The following is an 18,204-nucleotide window of genomic DNA, read 5'->3' on the forward strand; positions in this document are numbered from 1 at the left end:
GCATGCTCTGAAAGTAAGGCTGTCTATTGGAGGAGCTCTACATCAGTTCCAAATTTCAGCTTTTTTTCTTTTCTGAAAGATTTACTTTTTCATTTTAGGAGAGAGGAGGGAAGAGAACACTTAAGTTCACCATATGTAGTACAGGAGATCAAACCTGGGGTCTCATATATTTAAGTCCTGCACTTTATATGTGAGTCATTAGCTGCCCAAATGTCAGCTTTTTAAGTCCTCTCTCTGTCCTTTACAGAAATCTGCTTGGTAGCCTGCTGAGCACCCCAGTGAGGGAGGCACAGTCCTTGTAGTCCTTGTTCCTAAAGAGCCCATACTTCCAGGGATGAGACAGAGGGACAGGGAAGCAAATAGTAATCACCCAGAGCAAGAGATACAGTAAGGGAAAGCAGGTGGCAAAATGTGAAGACTTCTTGGAAGACAGATTGGGGTAGGGTTTGGTCATGTAGAGGTATGGCAATGCAGGTGTTTGGGGACTATTGCGGTTACTAACGCGGAACCTTAAGAGGCTAGAAAGTTCAATAACAGGAAAGACTGAGTAAACTTGAAGGTGATATAAAGGGAGATTGGAAGTCAAGCTACTAACACAGAATTGACCAGATGGGTGGGACTCACAACATTTTGTTGACTGAATTATATATTCATTTTTTGTAATTCCAGGACCTAGGAAAAAAACTGGAATATATAAGAGACCTCCATTTTTCTTATTAAATGAGTACTTAAGCCTTCAAAAGCAAAGAAAAATGTTAGTGAAGCAAGGGAGGAAGTGACTAAGTCAGAGAGGAAGAATGAAGTAGAGTATGCAACTATGGTCCATGTGTCACATTTTGGTACTTTAATAAGCATTCACAGGGCCCAGGAATGTGAAAGTGAGATGGAGGAGCTTTGGGATGTGTGTGTGTGTGTGTGTGTGTGTGTGTGTGTGTGTGTGTGTGTGTGTGTGTGTGTGTGTAACAAACTTTTTAAAACTGAGTTTGAGACATCTGTAGTAAGTCTAGGTGAAGTTCAATTGGCACTTGAAACTTTGGACTGGAAGTTCAGAAGGATGGCTGCCAATATTAGAATCACAGTTGATTCTAACATTGCCTTGAAAGATGAGGCAAAAAAAGAAAAAAGAAGAAGGAGGAGGAGGAGGAGGAGGAGGAGAATAAGAAGAAGGAAAGAAAAAGAAAAAGAAAGTCTTAAGCAAGATCTCTAGAGGGCATGTAGAGAATTAAAGCAAGCCACGACTAGAAACTTGGGACAATGCTGAAGATAAAGGGACATAAGATGGAGTCTGAAAAAGCCTGTGCTCCAGCAGTATGGAAGACAAGGATAGGCAGGAAAGAACCGTGAACTCAGATAGACCAAATAGTTCTTTAGTCCTTTGATCAGAGTTTCAGATGCTGTAAGATTTGGCACTAAAGGATTAAGGATTAAAAGGATTCATTTTTAACTTTTAATTTTTATACAGGCACTTTGAATATATCCCCAAATTTGACAAACAAAGGTAAAACACTGAAGAAAATCTCTTAAATCTGATCTAAATACACCATCCAAGATAGTCCATAAATTGTGTACTGTATGTGCTCAGGGCTGGGTGATGACAAGGAGGAACTGTTAACAGAATGTAGGAGCCACATGGCCGTCCTGTCAAATTAGAAATTTGAGCAGATTTTTGTGGTCTATTTTGATCAAGATTTTCAATGTCAAACAAACAGGTTTTTCGATAACCAACTTGTTTCATTTTCGTAAGCACAATAGCACAGTGTGCAACAGTTAGTGAAGAAGCAGGTGGTCCTCGTCGACGTGAAATGAAGGGAACAGAAGAAGAGAAGTAGCACTTCCTTTAAGACATGCAAAGCATCATCACAGACGGACAGTGCTGTAGATTTTTCCTGAGAGCTTATCTCCTGTGCAAAACAAGCAGGTCTCCTAATTCCCACCTTTATTTTACTACTGTAATACAAATTTCTCTCCTGAGGAAGGAAAACTTAGGGTTCATATCTACAAACCAGTAGCATTTACAAAAACACAGGGAAGTCTTTGAAAAGAACTGCTGTCTAATTGGTACAATCACACAGAAAGCAATCTGGCATAAGATTCATAGATTTGACCAAGCTATGGGGTTCTATGCTAAAGAAGTAAGTAAAAATGCAGATAAAACCTTATGCATAAAGATGCTCACTGGTGGCCAGGGAAATAACTCAACTGGGAGAGCACAGGACTTGCATACCTGAAACTTTTGATTCAAACTCTGAATGGAATTCAGACGAGATCGGGCGTGTTCAGGGTGGTATGGCCATAGACTCTGAATGGAATTCAAACTGCTGAAATGGTGCTCTGACTTCTCTCTCACTCACTCGTACAACTCTCATGCTTATAAGTTTTAAATAAAAAATATGTTCACTCAAATGATATTTACAATAGTGAAAAATCATAAACAACGTCTGCATCCAACAATAATAAGGAAATGGCTAAGAAGTGGTATAGCCACCCAGTAGAATGAAAGATGATAGCAAATTTTTATCTACTACAAATGGATTCTATATGTGTTTACATGTAGAAGACCCCGTCATGATATTAAGTGAAACAATACAAAATTATATACATACAACATAACACCAGACTTTTTTTTTTTACAAATACATACGTTCATTAAAAAAATCTAATAGTGGTCAAATCTGAGATAGTATTGTGACTCATTTTAATTTTTTTCTTTATACTATCTACTTTTAGTACATTATTCTGCAACAAAAACACTAATTACAGTGATCCAGAATAAATAAATCATTTTGGAAAGCAAATCATTTCTCTCCTCTCAGATTCTTCCAAGAGTCATTTCCTCCTGCCTCTCTGAACCTCAATCTGTCACCCTTGAAAACTGACCGTCTCCGAACAAAATGGGAAAAACACTGGAATTAGAGACCAGTGGAAAGAGCTAAACTGAATGCTATGCTCTGCATACCTGGGTGGGCACTGTACCTGAGGTGCTGCTTTGCACACTCATATGGGTAGAGCACTGAATCCAGAGCATTATTTCTTACTGCCACATGGTAAAACCAAATCACACATAGAGAGATCTGGACAGGAAAGAAGTCAACTTACCTCCATTAAACTTAAATGGATTCCTATGAGGTAGGGCATGGGAGCACTGTGAAGAGAAACAGAGACACACAGCTGCTTTAATGTCTGTTGCTTCTGACAGAAAATTACAGATGGTTCACTATTTGGAGAAAAACTGTTTTAATAAACGTATGCACAGTTACATTTCCTTTCACAACAAAGATCCTAATATGACATTTTGTTCCCAAGCCTAGAAACTTCAGAAGAATTTCAAAATGCGGGCGGCATTAGAAGTAGCACGGCTGGCAGAAAGAGCACCAGCCTTGGCATTTGTCCCTGAATTGCAGCTAAGCCACAGCACAGCCTCGGCAGCCTTAGCTTTAAAATGGGATACTGGAATCTACCTTGTAATCTGCTATTAGAATGAGAGAAAACATTTGGAGTGACTAGTGCAGGTTCTGACACATGTATTATTATTGCCATGATTATAATAGAGAAAGCAAATTATTGAGGTTGAATGAAGGGTATACGTTTCTAAGAAAAAACATTTTCTTTCAATTTGCTGTTTCTGTTATCGAGACACATGACTTGTCTATTCTGACTGAACCAAGTGCAGGTAAGTAACATTGCACAATGATCTCTTCCTTAGTTGCACACATGTTCAACACTGGTATAGTAAGACACAAAGGCCCTTTAAAATGTTTCATTCATAGGACAAAGGGCCCCTAAATGAGTGCCTAAGTAGGAAATGAGAAGTCAACTCTATAGTAGATTAACCCTTTGATTTCAGGAGTTTCTGTTAACACTTAACTCATTTACCAATGATAAAAGAGCCAGACATTATATGAGAAACTTTAAATTCATCTGACAAAGTGGCAAGCCTGGACTCTGACTCCAAAGGATAGAATTCCTCCTCTGTACGTGCAAAGTTCAGACTTTGTAACACTGAGCCTAAATCCCCAGGCCCATCTTCCACACAATGTTTTTTTCACTCTCCCCGCTTGGGGATGGAGAGGCATGTTACGGAGTAGGGAGCCCATGACTGGTAACTTTCCCATAGGTCTCTCCAGAATGCGATACATTCTGTCAAAGGTGCAAAAGGTACTTGATGAGCCTGAGAGGTAGCTACTCAGACAGAGGTGGGTGGTCGTGACCAGGTATCTTAGCTCTGGGGCAGCAGGGGGAATGGAAGTGGACCTATACTAGGAAAGTTTTCTTGCAAAAAAAGGGTTGGGGAAGGAAGGAATAGGTATGTATATCTGTAACCTTGGGAGAACTATGGCAGTTTCCAATGGAGGGAATGGGGACACAGAACTCCGGTGATGGGAACGGTGTGAATTGTACCTGTTATTTTGTAGTTTTGTAAATCACTAGTAAAAATGAAAATAAAAATATATTATACCTCCCCCCCAAAAAAAAATGAACAGGAGAGGTTTTTTTTTCAACTGAAAGCCAAGGAACTTAGTTTATATCCTGAAAGCTATGGACAGGCAAACAAAGGTTCTTAAATATCAGATGTGAATTTAAAAATTGCACAAACATTTAAAAATGAGGCTACAGTTCCTTCATTACTGTTCAATAAATAAGATTCTTGAAGCAAAAATCCTTCCCCAGAATATAAAATGTCTTCCTTGCTACAGATCTCAGCAGTAATATATCTTGGGAGCCTGTAAAACAGACTTGAATATTAGTAGCACAGTTTGGAAACTATTCTTCTAGAAGACTTTTGTATTTGATAATAGCAAAAGAAAGAAATGTATACACAACTGCAATAAAAGTGGAGTTGTCTTTTCTTCTTTTCTTTTTTAAAAATGGTATCTGCTGTGCACATTCAGCTTCTCTTCGCTTGTAGGGGCAAGGAAATGCCCTACGATATTTTTTCCCTTAAACTGTAAACCATTAGTTTAACTGCCAGCTACACAAATGCTCAAACTTCCCAGTGTGCTTGGCTCTGCTGTCCAAGCTTTTTCCAGTGTACACTGAAACGAATGTGTTTCTAATTAAGCAGCTTCAGGAACACGACAGCTTCAATGTCAAAAATACAAAGTCTGAACCCTGGCAGGAAGTCTTAAGACTGCAAATGTCTCATCTAGTGGAACCTTGCCTAATGTAATGAAAGGAAGCAGGAAGAGTGCAGAATTCTAGAAAAATGGCCACTTATTAATGTGTCCAGAAGCACAGTCTAACACATAGGAAGAAAAACTTAAACCCATAATATTTAACCAAACCTTAATCAGCTTCTCCAGCTCCTACATTCAATCATGCAGTTGACTAAGAACTGTAAGTTTTAACTAAAATTACAAGAGCAAAAACCTAACAAATGATTTAATGTACCAAAAAAAGGCATTCAAATAACAGTGAGAACATGGTGAAAATAAATACCTACAGCTACACAATTTAACACAGATTCTTATCTGGAAAAGAAACATTTGTAGAATTTTAAATATGTAGGTTCAAATTCAATGCCCTATTATCTTACAATAAAAACCAACAAGATCCTCAAAGGAGAGAGAGAAAAAGAGAGAGAGAGAGAGGGGTAGGGGGGAGGCAGAGGAGGAATTATTATAGAAGTGACTGTAGAAGCAAGGAGGGACAAAGTATCACTAGGTAGATGTTTTTTAAGTCTGATAATTTTCCAAAGAGTAATTATAGTCTATTATAGAAATGTAGTTTCTTTGCCAAGTATTGTTACAGTTACAACAGTTCTGTATTTAGAAAATATTTAAAACACATTTATTTTGAAATCATAGCAGTCCCATGTTCTACATGAATGCAAATTTTGACAAATACCTTTTACATTGTCATCATTTGCTTACAAAGCCTCAAATAGTCTACTGTATTTTTATTCTGCAAAATTTACTAATTACAAAGTCCAAATGGGGAGGAGGAAAAAAAAAGAAAGAAAAGGAGAATCTTAACAATGTAAAACATCTGTAAAAGGGAAACTCCAGTGGTCCCGGAGGTGGCACAGTGATAAAGCTTTGGACTCTCAAGCATGAGGTTCCGAGTTCGATCCCCGGCAGCACATGTGCCAGAGTGATGTCTGGTTCTTTCTCTTCCTATCTTTCTCATAAATAAATAAAATCTTTTTTTTTTAAAAAAAAAAAAGGGAGACTCTGCCTGACTTGAAAACTATTCCATTGTTTTTGTTTGTTTTTGCAGTAACAGGGCCTCCTGAATCTCAATAGTTAATTCAGTTGCTGACTTGCTTTCTTCAGAAATGTCCTTTTTCTACTTTATTGTAAAGAGAAATTTTTATGGTGAAGAACTCTTATCCATGATCATGTTATCTTTACTTATTTTTTTAATATTTATTTATTTTCCCTTTTTGTTGCCCTTGTTGTTTAACATTGTTGTGGTTATTGATGTCATCATTGTTGTTGGCTAGGACAGAGAGAAATGGAGAGAGGAGGGGAAGACAGAGAGGGGGAGAGAAAGATAGACACCTGCAGACCTGCTTCACCGCCTGTGAAGCGACTCCCTTGCAGGTGGGGAGCCGGGGGCTCGAACCGGGTTCCTTATGCCGGTCCTTGCGTTTTGCGCCACGTGCGCTTAACCCGCTGCGCTACCGCCCGACTCCCGATCATGTTATCTTTATACAGATACATTTTGCATTTTTCTCCTTCAACTCTGGCCCACATTCAGAAATATTTTGCTATCTTTGAAATTACAGAGTACATATATACCTTATTGGTTTCTCGATGGACATATTAACATTTCTCATGATATACAGCAATCTTTGTAATTATTTAAAAGACTAATATTCCTCTACATGTGGCTGTACCAAAATTTCTTGAACCCTATTCTAGACTATACACTAAGTCATTTTCAATGTGTATAAAATCCCAGACATAAAATTTCTAAGTCAAAGTGCAGATTTAAAACACTTTTAAAGATCTTCTGTTGTACTGAATATCTTGGTTTTAAAGTGTTTTCTATGCCCACCTTTTTAAAGGGTAGTACCCATTCCAAAAGAAATCTTTCAAGATTGTTGCCAATACTAGAGATAGTCCATGAAGTACCTATTTTACACAGGAACAATACTGGTAGTTTTTCAGTGACTGTCATTTTGTCCAAATGGGTTCTTCTTGACCCCTTGATATTGCTGTCAATATAGGTTCCATTCACTGATGCCCCAAAGAACTGTTTCTTGCATAAGTCTTGGTTCTGAAGGAGACCTGGCAAACCCTCACTGATGGCTGAGACTACAAGATGAATGAGAGGTGCTTGACATGAGTCATTTTTTCACATAAGCTTCTGATAACTTCTCCTGTCACCTGTCTACTTACTGAATTTATTAGGGTTGGTTGCTTATCACTTTCTCCAGAGGGATATCTTTATTCTTAATTTTATGTACCACTAAGAATTCAAAACTACTGAGTGAGCTATGATTCACTGTTTATCACTTAGAATGACAAAAAAAGACAAAAAAAAAAGTCAAAGAAAGAAAACAACTACCACTCTTGTGTACACAAAAAAGAAAAAAATAGCTAAGGTAGCTGGTTATGCTATTCTTCAAAAACCATCTTCATATTCAGAGTCCTATTTATTTGTCTCCCCCCCCCCCCCCAGTGTTATTGCTGGGGCTTGGTGCCTGCACTATCAGTCCACTGCTCCTGACAGCCTTTTTTTTTTTACTTTCTATTTTATTGGACAGGACAGAGAGAAATTAAGGGAGGAGGGGAAAGATATACCTACAGATCTTCTTCACCACTTGTGGAGTGAACCCCCCTGCTGGTGGTGAGCTGGGGCTCTCAAACCCGAATTCCTGCAGGGGTCTTACACTTTGTACTATGTGCACTTAAGAGGGTGGACCACTGCCTGGCCCCGATTTTTTTTTTTTAATTCATAGCTATCAATGTCCATGCTTTGCCAAGATTCTCTCAGTACTAACACTTCATCTTCTTTCCTTTATTAGGCCCCAGAAAAAAATTTGATTTTTGCATTTTAAGAAAACATCTATGCAAATGTCTTTCACTAACAGTAAATGAACACCATACTTCTCTGCTTTGGTGTCTTTTAGTATTCACAGTGATTTTACATTACAATACTGAATGTGAATATGATTTTATAGACAGTTTAAATGGTAATTAAACACAACATATGCAGAGCAACACAATGTACATGCTACAATTAAAGCAGTGACGACAGTAACAGCTATGTCCTGGTTCATGCATAGTCAGTCCGTAACAACTATATCACAAGTGCCCTATGGCAATCAACAACTATGGGATTCCATTCGACATCTCTGAATTGTGGGAGAGAATTTATTTGCATTACGCCTTTAATTCCCTTTGCTCTCTGAGAATTAATCTGACATCATAAGTTACTTTCTGTAAGAGCAAAAGTTATATTTATCTCTTCCTCTTCTGCAAAGGGAGAAAAAAAAGTTCCACTGTTGGAATCAGATGGTGACAACATAACTACCTCTATCTGAAAGGTTTCCTTAATTTGAATTCTCTTAAGGGAAAAAGTAATATTTATTGAGTTACTATAATCAAGCTGCTTTTATGCATTATGTATTCATAACTCATAAAGCAACTCTGCAAGCAAGCACTTTCATCCACATTTTCAGACTGGAAAACAGGCTTAGGAAAGTGAAGCAACTTGCCCAAGGTCACACAGCTAGTAAATAGGAAAGCTATACTTTAAACTCAGACCTACTGAACTAAAAGCCCATGTTGTCTCCCAATGCACACTTATACCGAAAGAGCAAGTTATCCAATACTCGTATAAAATCAAGGTCTATGGTACAGAACACTTCTATAGGTAAGTTCTACAGTAAGAGTTCATTCTTAGCCATGAGTAGGTATGAATATAGTTACTGCAGACTTATTAATGGTCCTGTAGCCTCTGTTCATTATTACTGCACTTTCACAATTTGTTTAATTCCTTCCCCCTAGATACCTACAGCCCTCTTAATTATGTTCCCCTGAGGTGAGCAGCTACTAATTGGAGAGAGTTAGGTGGAATAAAAGAACATTGGCTTCTCAACTACATAAAATACAGTTTCCTGAGACAAAGAGGAGGGGAAGGAGGAGGAGGAGGAGGAAAGAAATGTGGGAGAGGCAGCAGAGTCCCTATACCTCAAGGTTACCAATACTTTGACCTCAGAAAGAAAGTGTCCAAAGTGGGACACTCCATATTCTGTCTCAGCACTGCAGTCTCCTTCCTCCCATCTCAGCACCCTTATTCTCTTGTTATAAACCTGCCTCTCAGCACTGAATTTATACCATGCTTTCTTTTTTTTTTAATATATTTTTTACTTTATTATAACGAGCGAGCGAGAGAGAGATACAAAGAGAAAGACACAGAAAGACCAGAGCCTGCTCAGCTCTGGCTTATGGAGGTGCTGGGGAATGAACCTGGGACATCAGAGCCTCAAGCATGAAAAGTCTTTTGAATAACCATCATGGTGTCTCCCCAACTCAAGCACTACTTCCAACAGCAACTCGGCAGTAGCAAGTGCTTCCTCTGTTATAGGCTTTCATCTGGGTTGCCCATTTTGGCATCAAGCACATGACAATTTGTCTAGTCATTCTGAATTACATATCACAGGAGACTAGAATTCTGTTTCCTGCTTGCCATAGTCCACAGTGTTGTCATTTTGGGAGCAGAAGAATAAAGATGGTAAGTTCTATGTACTGAGCGCAAATGAAATATGGTGGGCCATGCAGGACTTTAATTGCCTTCTTTCATTTAATCCTCAAATAAGCCAATTTATACCTTCCATTTTATAGATTAAAGAAGGGATTCTGGGGCCTGGTGGTGGTATACCTGGTTGAGTGCACACTGTAGTGAAAAAGGACCCAGGTTCAAGCCCCTGGTCTCCACCTGCAGAGGGAAAGCTTTGCGAGTGGTGAAGCAGTGCTGCAGTTGTCTGTTTGTCTCTCTTCCTATCTTCCACTTCTCTCTTGATTTCTGATAGTCTCTATCCAATAAATAAATAAAGATTAAAAAAAAAAGTTAAATAATTCCACCAAAATTTTAAAAGGGGGGGGGGAGGAGGGATCCTTAGAAACTTGCCCATGGTTACAGATAACAGTCATTCCAGTCCAAATCCTTCCTTGTCAAAGCTTCTTATTCTACTTCTGCTTATTAACTTCTCTTAAACATTGTACTAGATGTAAGAAAAAAAAGAGCATTTGATACAGTTGAAAATTAAAAACTGGATAGTTTATAGCCAGAATAAACTATGCTCACATTCTTAGTTTAAATGTTTGTGTTTTTTCTTCTAAATAGTATTTAAGGTAGTTGTTACGAATATGTCCAAAACAGCAACTAAGGAAGGAGAATAGAGAGGTAAAGGGGGAAATGGAAGCTGGCAGGAAGTTAGTGCTTCAAAGGTGTGCTGTGAGGTTTTATATACTTCTAGGATGGCCACAGATTTGGCTCTGAGCACTCTAGTTACCAGCCCTAAAAGAGGAACAGAATAACATGATTCATGGTGTCCACAAAGGAAAATAAACTAGTCACTCAGGACACTGGATTTTTTAAAAAGGCAACTGAGGAAGATAAAAGAGAAAATAAACATCTTACAGAACATTTACTATCTGCTTGTTTGCTGTTGTTGTACAGATGCTGGCCAACTAATCCACAAATATTACTGTGTATCAGCTACTATGTTGAATTGGAATAGAGGAGACAAAGTAATTCTGGCTCCTGTATCTGGAATCTTCAGTTAATAGCAGAGATGATATAAGTAAATTACTGTATGTGCCTAATAACTGTTAAGGAACAGGCAAGGTGCTTTGAAGTCCATGACAGGAAGACTTATTATTATTTAATTTTTATTATCTTTATTTATTGGATAGAAATCAAGCCAGAAATCAAGAGGGAAAGGGGTGATAGAGAGGGAGAGAGACAGAGAGACACCTGCAGCACTGCTTCGCCACTTGCAAAGCTTTCCCCCTGCAGGTGGGGACCAGGGGCTAGAACCTGGGTTCTTGCACATTGTAATAGTGTGCTCAGCCAGGTGCGCCACCAACCAGCCCCTGACAGGAAGACTTATAATAAACTCACAAAACATTCTCTCAGCAATCTTGAAAAGCTGATCTCCATTATTTAGAGGGCCTTACATCTCACAGAGGTTAAGTGACTTGATAAAGGTTACAGCTGGTGAAAGGCAAAAAGTACAACTTGAAAAGTACAACTGGTATGAAAACCATAAGTTAATCAAGTTTTTCTAAATGGAAAAGGTATTTAACTTTTTACTTGGTTTCCATTATAGCCCTCCATGATTTATGAGCAACAGAAGAGTTGGGGGTATGGGGCGAAGGGGAGGCAGAGAGTGTCTTATTTCTTGCTGTAGTCTCTGCATCCAGGGTGTGGATAATCACAATGGATGAGGTGAATTTACAGTGCTGGGCACTGGAGATGGTTTGCTAATTCAAGGCACATGTCTATCATGGGCTGAGGAGGGAAGGAGGACACAAACTTCTGAGTGTGGCCCTGTGATTTTCTAAGGTAATCCCTCGGGTCCCTTCTATAGCACTAAGGTACCAAACTCAACCACAATGAACACATTAGTTACAAAGATAATGCCTAAATGAAAACCTGCAAAGATCAACATCAAAGCCTGTAGTATTTGGCACTTTTGTGCCTCCTCAGTCTACCGGAAGGAGACAGACCTCAAAAATACCAGGAAGGGCTCTGTAGCTAAGACCACTGTAGGAGGAGAAGTTAATCACAGTAGGAAAGGTCAAGGAACAGGGCTTTTTATTGCCCTAGAGAATTAAATGAGAACCATAACAGCTAGAGCCAGCTACAGAAAGTGAGTTTCCGGTTTGAAGCCACTAGCAGCCCATGAGAACTTTGTAGAGACATAAGCAGGAATGTGGTAGAAAAGAGGAATAGAAAGGCATTTATGGATAAATAAACCAAGAAAACATTAACAGAAGGAAAAATGTAAATGCAAGTAGGAATAAAAGGGTTTTTTTTTTCTTGCTTTTGCTTTTCCAGGACCAAGATGTAATACATAGTATCTAATGAGCTTCTTGGTCTACTCTTTAAGTCCTTAAAATGTTTAAAGGATGCCAAATCCACAAGTGTTAAGTGTTTGTTCTAGGCATAGTATTGAGCTGTAACTTGCATTTCTTCCTTGAGAGAGGCAGGGGTGCCTATCCCATCGCCCTGCTAAGAGGTGATTTCCTTCCCTACTGAAACTTCTTTCTATATATAGTGAAAAAGAGAATGAGAGAGGAGGGCACACAAGACCAGGCCACTATTCAGTTCTGACATTAATGAGTGCCAGAGAATGATCCCATGACTTTTGGGGCTAGTGCTTTAATAGATGAGTATGTTCCCAATCTCTTGCTGAAGGTTCTTGGGATGATGGCTTTTTAGAGGATCAGAGTTTTTAAGTGTTGGGCTGAAAGGCTCCATAGCAAGATGGAGTGATGAATTACACACAAAGTGTGTATCACAAATAATGGAAAATCCAGGCAGGGCTTGGTCCTTTAAGCAAAGAATAGGGTTAGCCATGCCCCTTGAACTCTGTGAGAGATGGAAGCAAAGAAAAATGGCTGTTGGAAGCAGCCAGCAGGAAGGGAGTTGGGAATGTAGGACTGGCAGATGCTCAGGATGGTATGCAGTCAGGAAAGTTCTCCAAGGATGGGTGGGTGAATAAGCTGACAACCACTTAATCCTAATGGGGAAGGGCCATTCCTGTGATAAGGGGGCAGGCACTGTGTCCTGGAATGTCACTGCTGAAGCTGGATGAGAACTGTTTCACCGAATCTTAGAGCCTGCACTGCCAAAGGCACCTCAGAGGGATGAGTTGAGGATTTTGATGCCAACCATCTACAGAGACTACTCATCTTTGTAGGTCATGTCCTTTTTGCTACATATATGTTAGAAAATAAGGATAAATTGCCCTACTAAATGCAACACAGATTTTTTTTTTTAATTGCCACCAGGGTTATTGCTAGAGCTCAGTGACTGCAGGATGTATCTACTGCTCCCAGCATTTTTTTCTCTTACTTTCCTTCTTTTGTCTCTCTTTTCTCTCTCTCCCTCCTTCCTCTCTCCCTTCCTCCCTCCTTTCCATAGGACAGAGAGAAATTGAGAGGGTAGTGGGAGAGAGAAACACCTGTAGCACTGCTTCATTACTCATGAAGCATCATCCCCTGAAGGAGGGGACTTAGGGCTTGCACCTGGGTCCTTGCTAATAGTAATGTGTGCACTCTACTGGATGTACTACTGCTCAATCCCACAATGAAAAATTAAACATCAGTGCGTTTAGAATTATTTGTGATGGTTGCCCAACTTTGAGAATACAGTAATGCCACTGATCTGTACAATTATGTAAGTATGAATTTTACAGCACACAATTCATACTTCAAGAAAAATAACTAGAGAACTTAAGACAATTTTACTGTAAAACTTAGATATGGAGTCTTAGAGATTCTAAAGCAGAGACAAAGGAAAGAGTTCAATGGCTTCTATTATTTTTCCACTCACAAGACAATTTACTTAGAAACTGTCTAAACAACATAATGCTCAGGGATTCAGTCAACCAAGAGGGCTTAACAATTAACACTTATGCACTCAATGAGGGGCCATCAAAATACATCAAACATCTACTAAAAGACCTATCGAAATATATCGATAGCAACACAGTAATAGTAAGAGGCTTCAATACCACACTTTCTTAAATAGACAGATCACCTAATAATAAAGAGAGTTAATAAAGAAACAGGAAACTTATGAGATAGACTAGACCTAGTGGAAAAAGTCCTTTACCTCAAGAAATTGGAATATACATATCAAGACCCCATGGGACATTCTCAAGAACAGATCTGATGCTAGGCCACAAAGACAGTCTCAGCAAATTCAAGAGCACTGAAATCATCCCAAGCATCTTTTCAGACCACAGTGGAATTAAACTAAGATTCACCAAGAAACAGAATATTAGTGAAAGTCCCCAAATATGGAAACTCAATAGTACACTGCCCATCACTACACTGTCTAACAACTACTGGGTCAATAAAGAAATTAAGGGAGAAATTAAAGTGTTCCTAGAATCAAATGAAAATGAAGGTATGAGCTGTCAAAATATTTGGGACACAGCTAAAGCAGTACTAAGAGGGAAATTCATAGCTCTCTAGGCACACATTAGGAAGCAAGAAGAAACTCAAGTAAACAACCTGACTGCATACATTAAGGACTTAGACTAAAGCAAGCAGAAGGAGTGAAATAACTAAAATTAGGGCAAAAGTAAATAACATTGAAAATAAAAGAACCATATGAAACTAAGTGTTGGTTCTTCAAAAGAGTAAACAAAGTTGAAAACCCTTGGGGGCTGAGTGGTGATACACCCAGTTAGGTGCACATATTTCCAAGAACAAGGACCTGAGTTTGAGCCCCTGCTCCCCACCTGCAGGGAAGATGCTTCATGAGTGGTGAAGCAGGTCTACAGATTTTTCTTTTTCTCCCTTTCCATCTTCCCCTCCTACTCAATTTCCTCTGTCTTATCAAATAAAATGATAAAGAAAAAAGTGGAAAAAATGGCTGCTGGGCACAGGGGATTCATAGTGTCAGTACTAAGACCCAGCAGTAGGCCTGGAGGTAAGAAAGAAAATTGACAAACTCCTGGCCAGACTCACTATTTAAAAAAAGGAAGGAAATTCAAATAAATAGTATTATAAATGAAGGAGGAATTATCACAGCAGACACCACAAAAACACAAAATATCATGTGAGACCGGGAGGCGGCTACTGCGGTTTGGCGCCACATGGCCTAACCCGCTGTACTCACGACCAACTCTGGGGCCCTGCATCAATAAAGAATTGTATTACCATGCCGCCAAAAGTCCCTGGATCCTCTCTCCCGCCCACAACGCTAGCCCGGCAGTACACTATTCTGGGAAATAGAAAAAAACCAAAGAAGTGGAAAGATATACCATGCTCATAGATTGGAAGAATTAACATAATCAAAATCATATTTATACCCAAAGCCATAAACACATTTAATGTAATCCCCAACAAGATCACACCAAAATTTTAAAAAGAGAATAGAACAAAAGCTGCAAATGCTTATCTGGAACCAGAAAATACTTATAATCACTAAAACAATCTCAAGATAAAAACTAAAGGACTAGAGGCATCACACTTACAGATCTCAAACTATATTATAGGGCCATTGTCATCAAAACTAACCACTGGAATAGAATAGAGAGCCCAGAAATAAGTCCCCACACCTATGGACATCTAATTTTTTGACAAAGAGCCTCAAACTATTAAGTAGAGAAAAGAGTCTCTTCACAAATGATGTTGGAAAAATTGGGTTGAAACATGCAGAAGAATGAAACTGAACCACTACATATCACCACATATAAAAATAAACTTCAAATGTATCAAAGACTTGGATGGTAGACCAGAAACTATCAAATACTTAGAAGAAAATGTTGGGGGAAATCTCGTCCATCTAAATTTTATAGCCATCTTCAGTGACACAAGTCGAATTGCAAGGAAGACAAAAACAAAAACAAACCAATGGGACTACATCAAATTGAAAGCTTCTTCACAGCAAAAGAAACCACCACCCAAACAAACAGACTCCTTACAGAATAAGTGAATATCTTTACATGCCATACATCAGACAAAGGCCGATAACCAACATATATAGACAGCTCACCAAACTCAGCAACAAGAAAATAAATGATCCCATCCAAAAGCAGAGAGAGGATATGAGTGGAATATACACCAAACAGATCCAAAAGGCCAGACATATGGGGAAAAAAATGCTCCAAGTCATTGATTCTTAGAGAAATTCAAATAAAGACAACAATGAGATACCACTTCACTCCTGTGAGAATGTTATACATCAGAAAGGCTAGTAACAACAAGTGCTAGAGGGTTGCAGGGGCAAACAAACCCTCCTTCACTGCTGGTGGGAATGTAAATTGATATAACCCCTATGGAAAACAGCCTGGGGAACTCTCAGGTTAGAAATGGACCTATCCTATGTCTCTGCAATTCCTCACCCAAAACATCTGTGCATATCTATGTTTTAGAAACACAAAACCTGGAAGCAACCTAGGTGTTCAGTAACATGTGTGGCTAAGAAATGGTGGTGTATAGATATACAGTGGAATACTACTCAGCTATTAAGAATGATGAATTCACCTTCTTCACTTCATTTTGGATGGAGCTTGAAGGAATTATGTTGAGTGAGATGAGTCAGAAACAATGAATATGGAATGATCTCACTCACAGACAGAAGTTGAAAAATAAGAACAGAAGAGAAAACACAAAGCAAAACTTGGACTGGATTTGGTGTATTACACCAAAGTAAAAGACTTTGGTGGGTGGAGAGATGGGGGTGTGAGTTTAAGGTTCTGGTGCATGATGGTGGAGGAAGACCTAGGCTGTGGGAGAGAGTGCTTTGCAGAAAATTGAGAAATTTCAAATTTTATACATGTACTAACAACTATATTTAATGTAAACTATTATTCCTTCCAATAAAATGTTTAAAAGAAAGACAGATAGAAAGGAGGGAGGGAGAGAGGGAAGGAAGGAAGGAAGGAAGGGAGGGAGGGAGGAAGGAAGGAAGGAAGGAAGGAAGGAAGGAAGGAAGGAAGGAAGGAAGGAAGGAAGGAATTGTTCAAATTTTTCTGCAAGGGCTCTTGGCATGTTCAGTTTTGTGAATGAAGGATAAAGATGTAACTCAATGTAGGGCTCAGTGACCTTCATCACCTAACATTTTCTTTTTTACTTGTCTAGTTGGTATCAGATGTTTTGTGGAAAATTATTTTTAGTTTTCTGTTTCCATAGCCCTGTCACTGTTGATTTCTATCTCTCCCACCAACAAAATCAATAATCTCAGTTAATACTAATCTTTAGCATTAGTTTATGCCCTATGCAAAATTTCATAGCTTCAATGAAGATAGAGAATTCAAATGCCAGCTCTAGCCCAGAGGTCACTTCATGACTAAGTGCAACTGCTGTGCCATTGACACATAAGGACAATACACCCTGTGATCAGGCTTACTTCAAACTATTTGCTAAAAATTCTAGCTAGTATGTATGATGCAGCATGTGGGAGCTGAGTCAGAATCCTACATGTAGCACAAATAAAGAGACTAAAACTAACAAGTCAGAGCCCGGTCACTCTGAGTGGAACACTGGCTTATAGAGTCACCTGGAAAAGTGAGGAAGTACAGTTTATTTTACAAAGCCAAATATAAACCCAAATCTTAATTACACACTCTCAGTGTAGCTTTTTTTGTTGTTGTTGTTCTACCATACTCACAGAAAACACCAGGAATTAACTATTAACTTGGTTCATGGCCTAGTTATCTTTGGGGTGGGGGTGGGGGTGGGGGTGGGGTGGAAGGAGACACATAAACGTTCTGAATTGCTTTGGGATATTTCACAACAAAAGTGTGTTAACAAATGTCCAGAATAACCCAAATATAAAATTCAATTTGGGAATTGATTTGTAGTCCTTATTTAGGACTACTTCTTAAGGAGAATGAGGAAAAAAGAAATTTACATGAGAAATACCATATGGTTTCTATTGGGACCTTTTATTAGCAACATTTAATTAGCAAAGTGCCTGGTACATAGTAAGTGCTCTATAAATATTTGCTGAATGAATGAATAATTAATGAATGATAACATAAGTCTACAATTAGCAAGTCATCAAGATGCCTACAAGAAGAATTTTTTCACAAAATCTTGAGGATGGGTACGACTTATCCTCTAATACTTACGGAAGGTATTAGTAAGAAAAACTTTAATGTCAGACGGTCTTGGATCTCAAGTGTAAGCTCTATGATTTCCTAGCTGGGTGACAGTGGGTAAGTCAACAAATGTATCTGAGCTTTAATTTCTTCAAGCACACAGTGAAGTTAATAGTTATCTTATAGCTTAATTTTGAAGATTTGCAGTAGTGTTTATAAAAAGTCTAACATACATAGAGTATTTAATAGATGATGATGACTATTATGATAAAGTACCAGTTCTAATCAGCAAATTAATCCTTTTGTCTCAAAAACAGCAAACTAGCCCTAGTTAAGGTCAGGGAAGCCATCAACCAAGGTAGGGAACATTCTCATTTTCACTTTCAAAGTCAAGAGAATGGCACAGATCTACAGTAAAAAGGAACCAGCAGCACATGTTTTTAAATATTCATAAAGGCTGGAAA

The 18,204-nt window shown here is 38.7% G+C and overlaps 1 protein-coding gene across 9 annotated transcripts in view; it reads right to left on the reverse strand.

Annotated features, from left to right (window-relative positions):
• The window catches only part of DENND1A (DENN domain containing 1A), a 600,479-nt gene that overhangs the window by 244,282 nt on the left and 337,993 nt on the right, over window positions 1-18,204 (reverse strand). For all 9 annotated transcript variants that reach the window (XM_060200131.1, XM_060200132.1, XM_016185023.2 and 6 more), the window contains one exon: window positions 3,097-3,142. In XM_060200131.1, coding sequence (XP_060056114.1) covers window positions 3,097-3,142 — 46 coding nt within the window. The remainder of the gene's footprint in view (window positions 1-3,096; window positions 3,143-18,204) is intronic.

The sequence above is a fragment of the Erinaceus europaeus genome, chromosome 10 (genome assembly GCF_950295315.1).
Source record: "Erinaceus europaeus chromosome 10, mEriEur2.1, whole genome shotgun sequence".
Lineage (NCBI taxonomy): Eukaryota > Metazoa > Chordata > Mammalia > Eulipotyphla > Erinaceidae > Erinaceus > Erinaceus europaeus.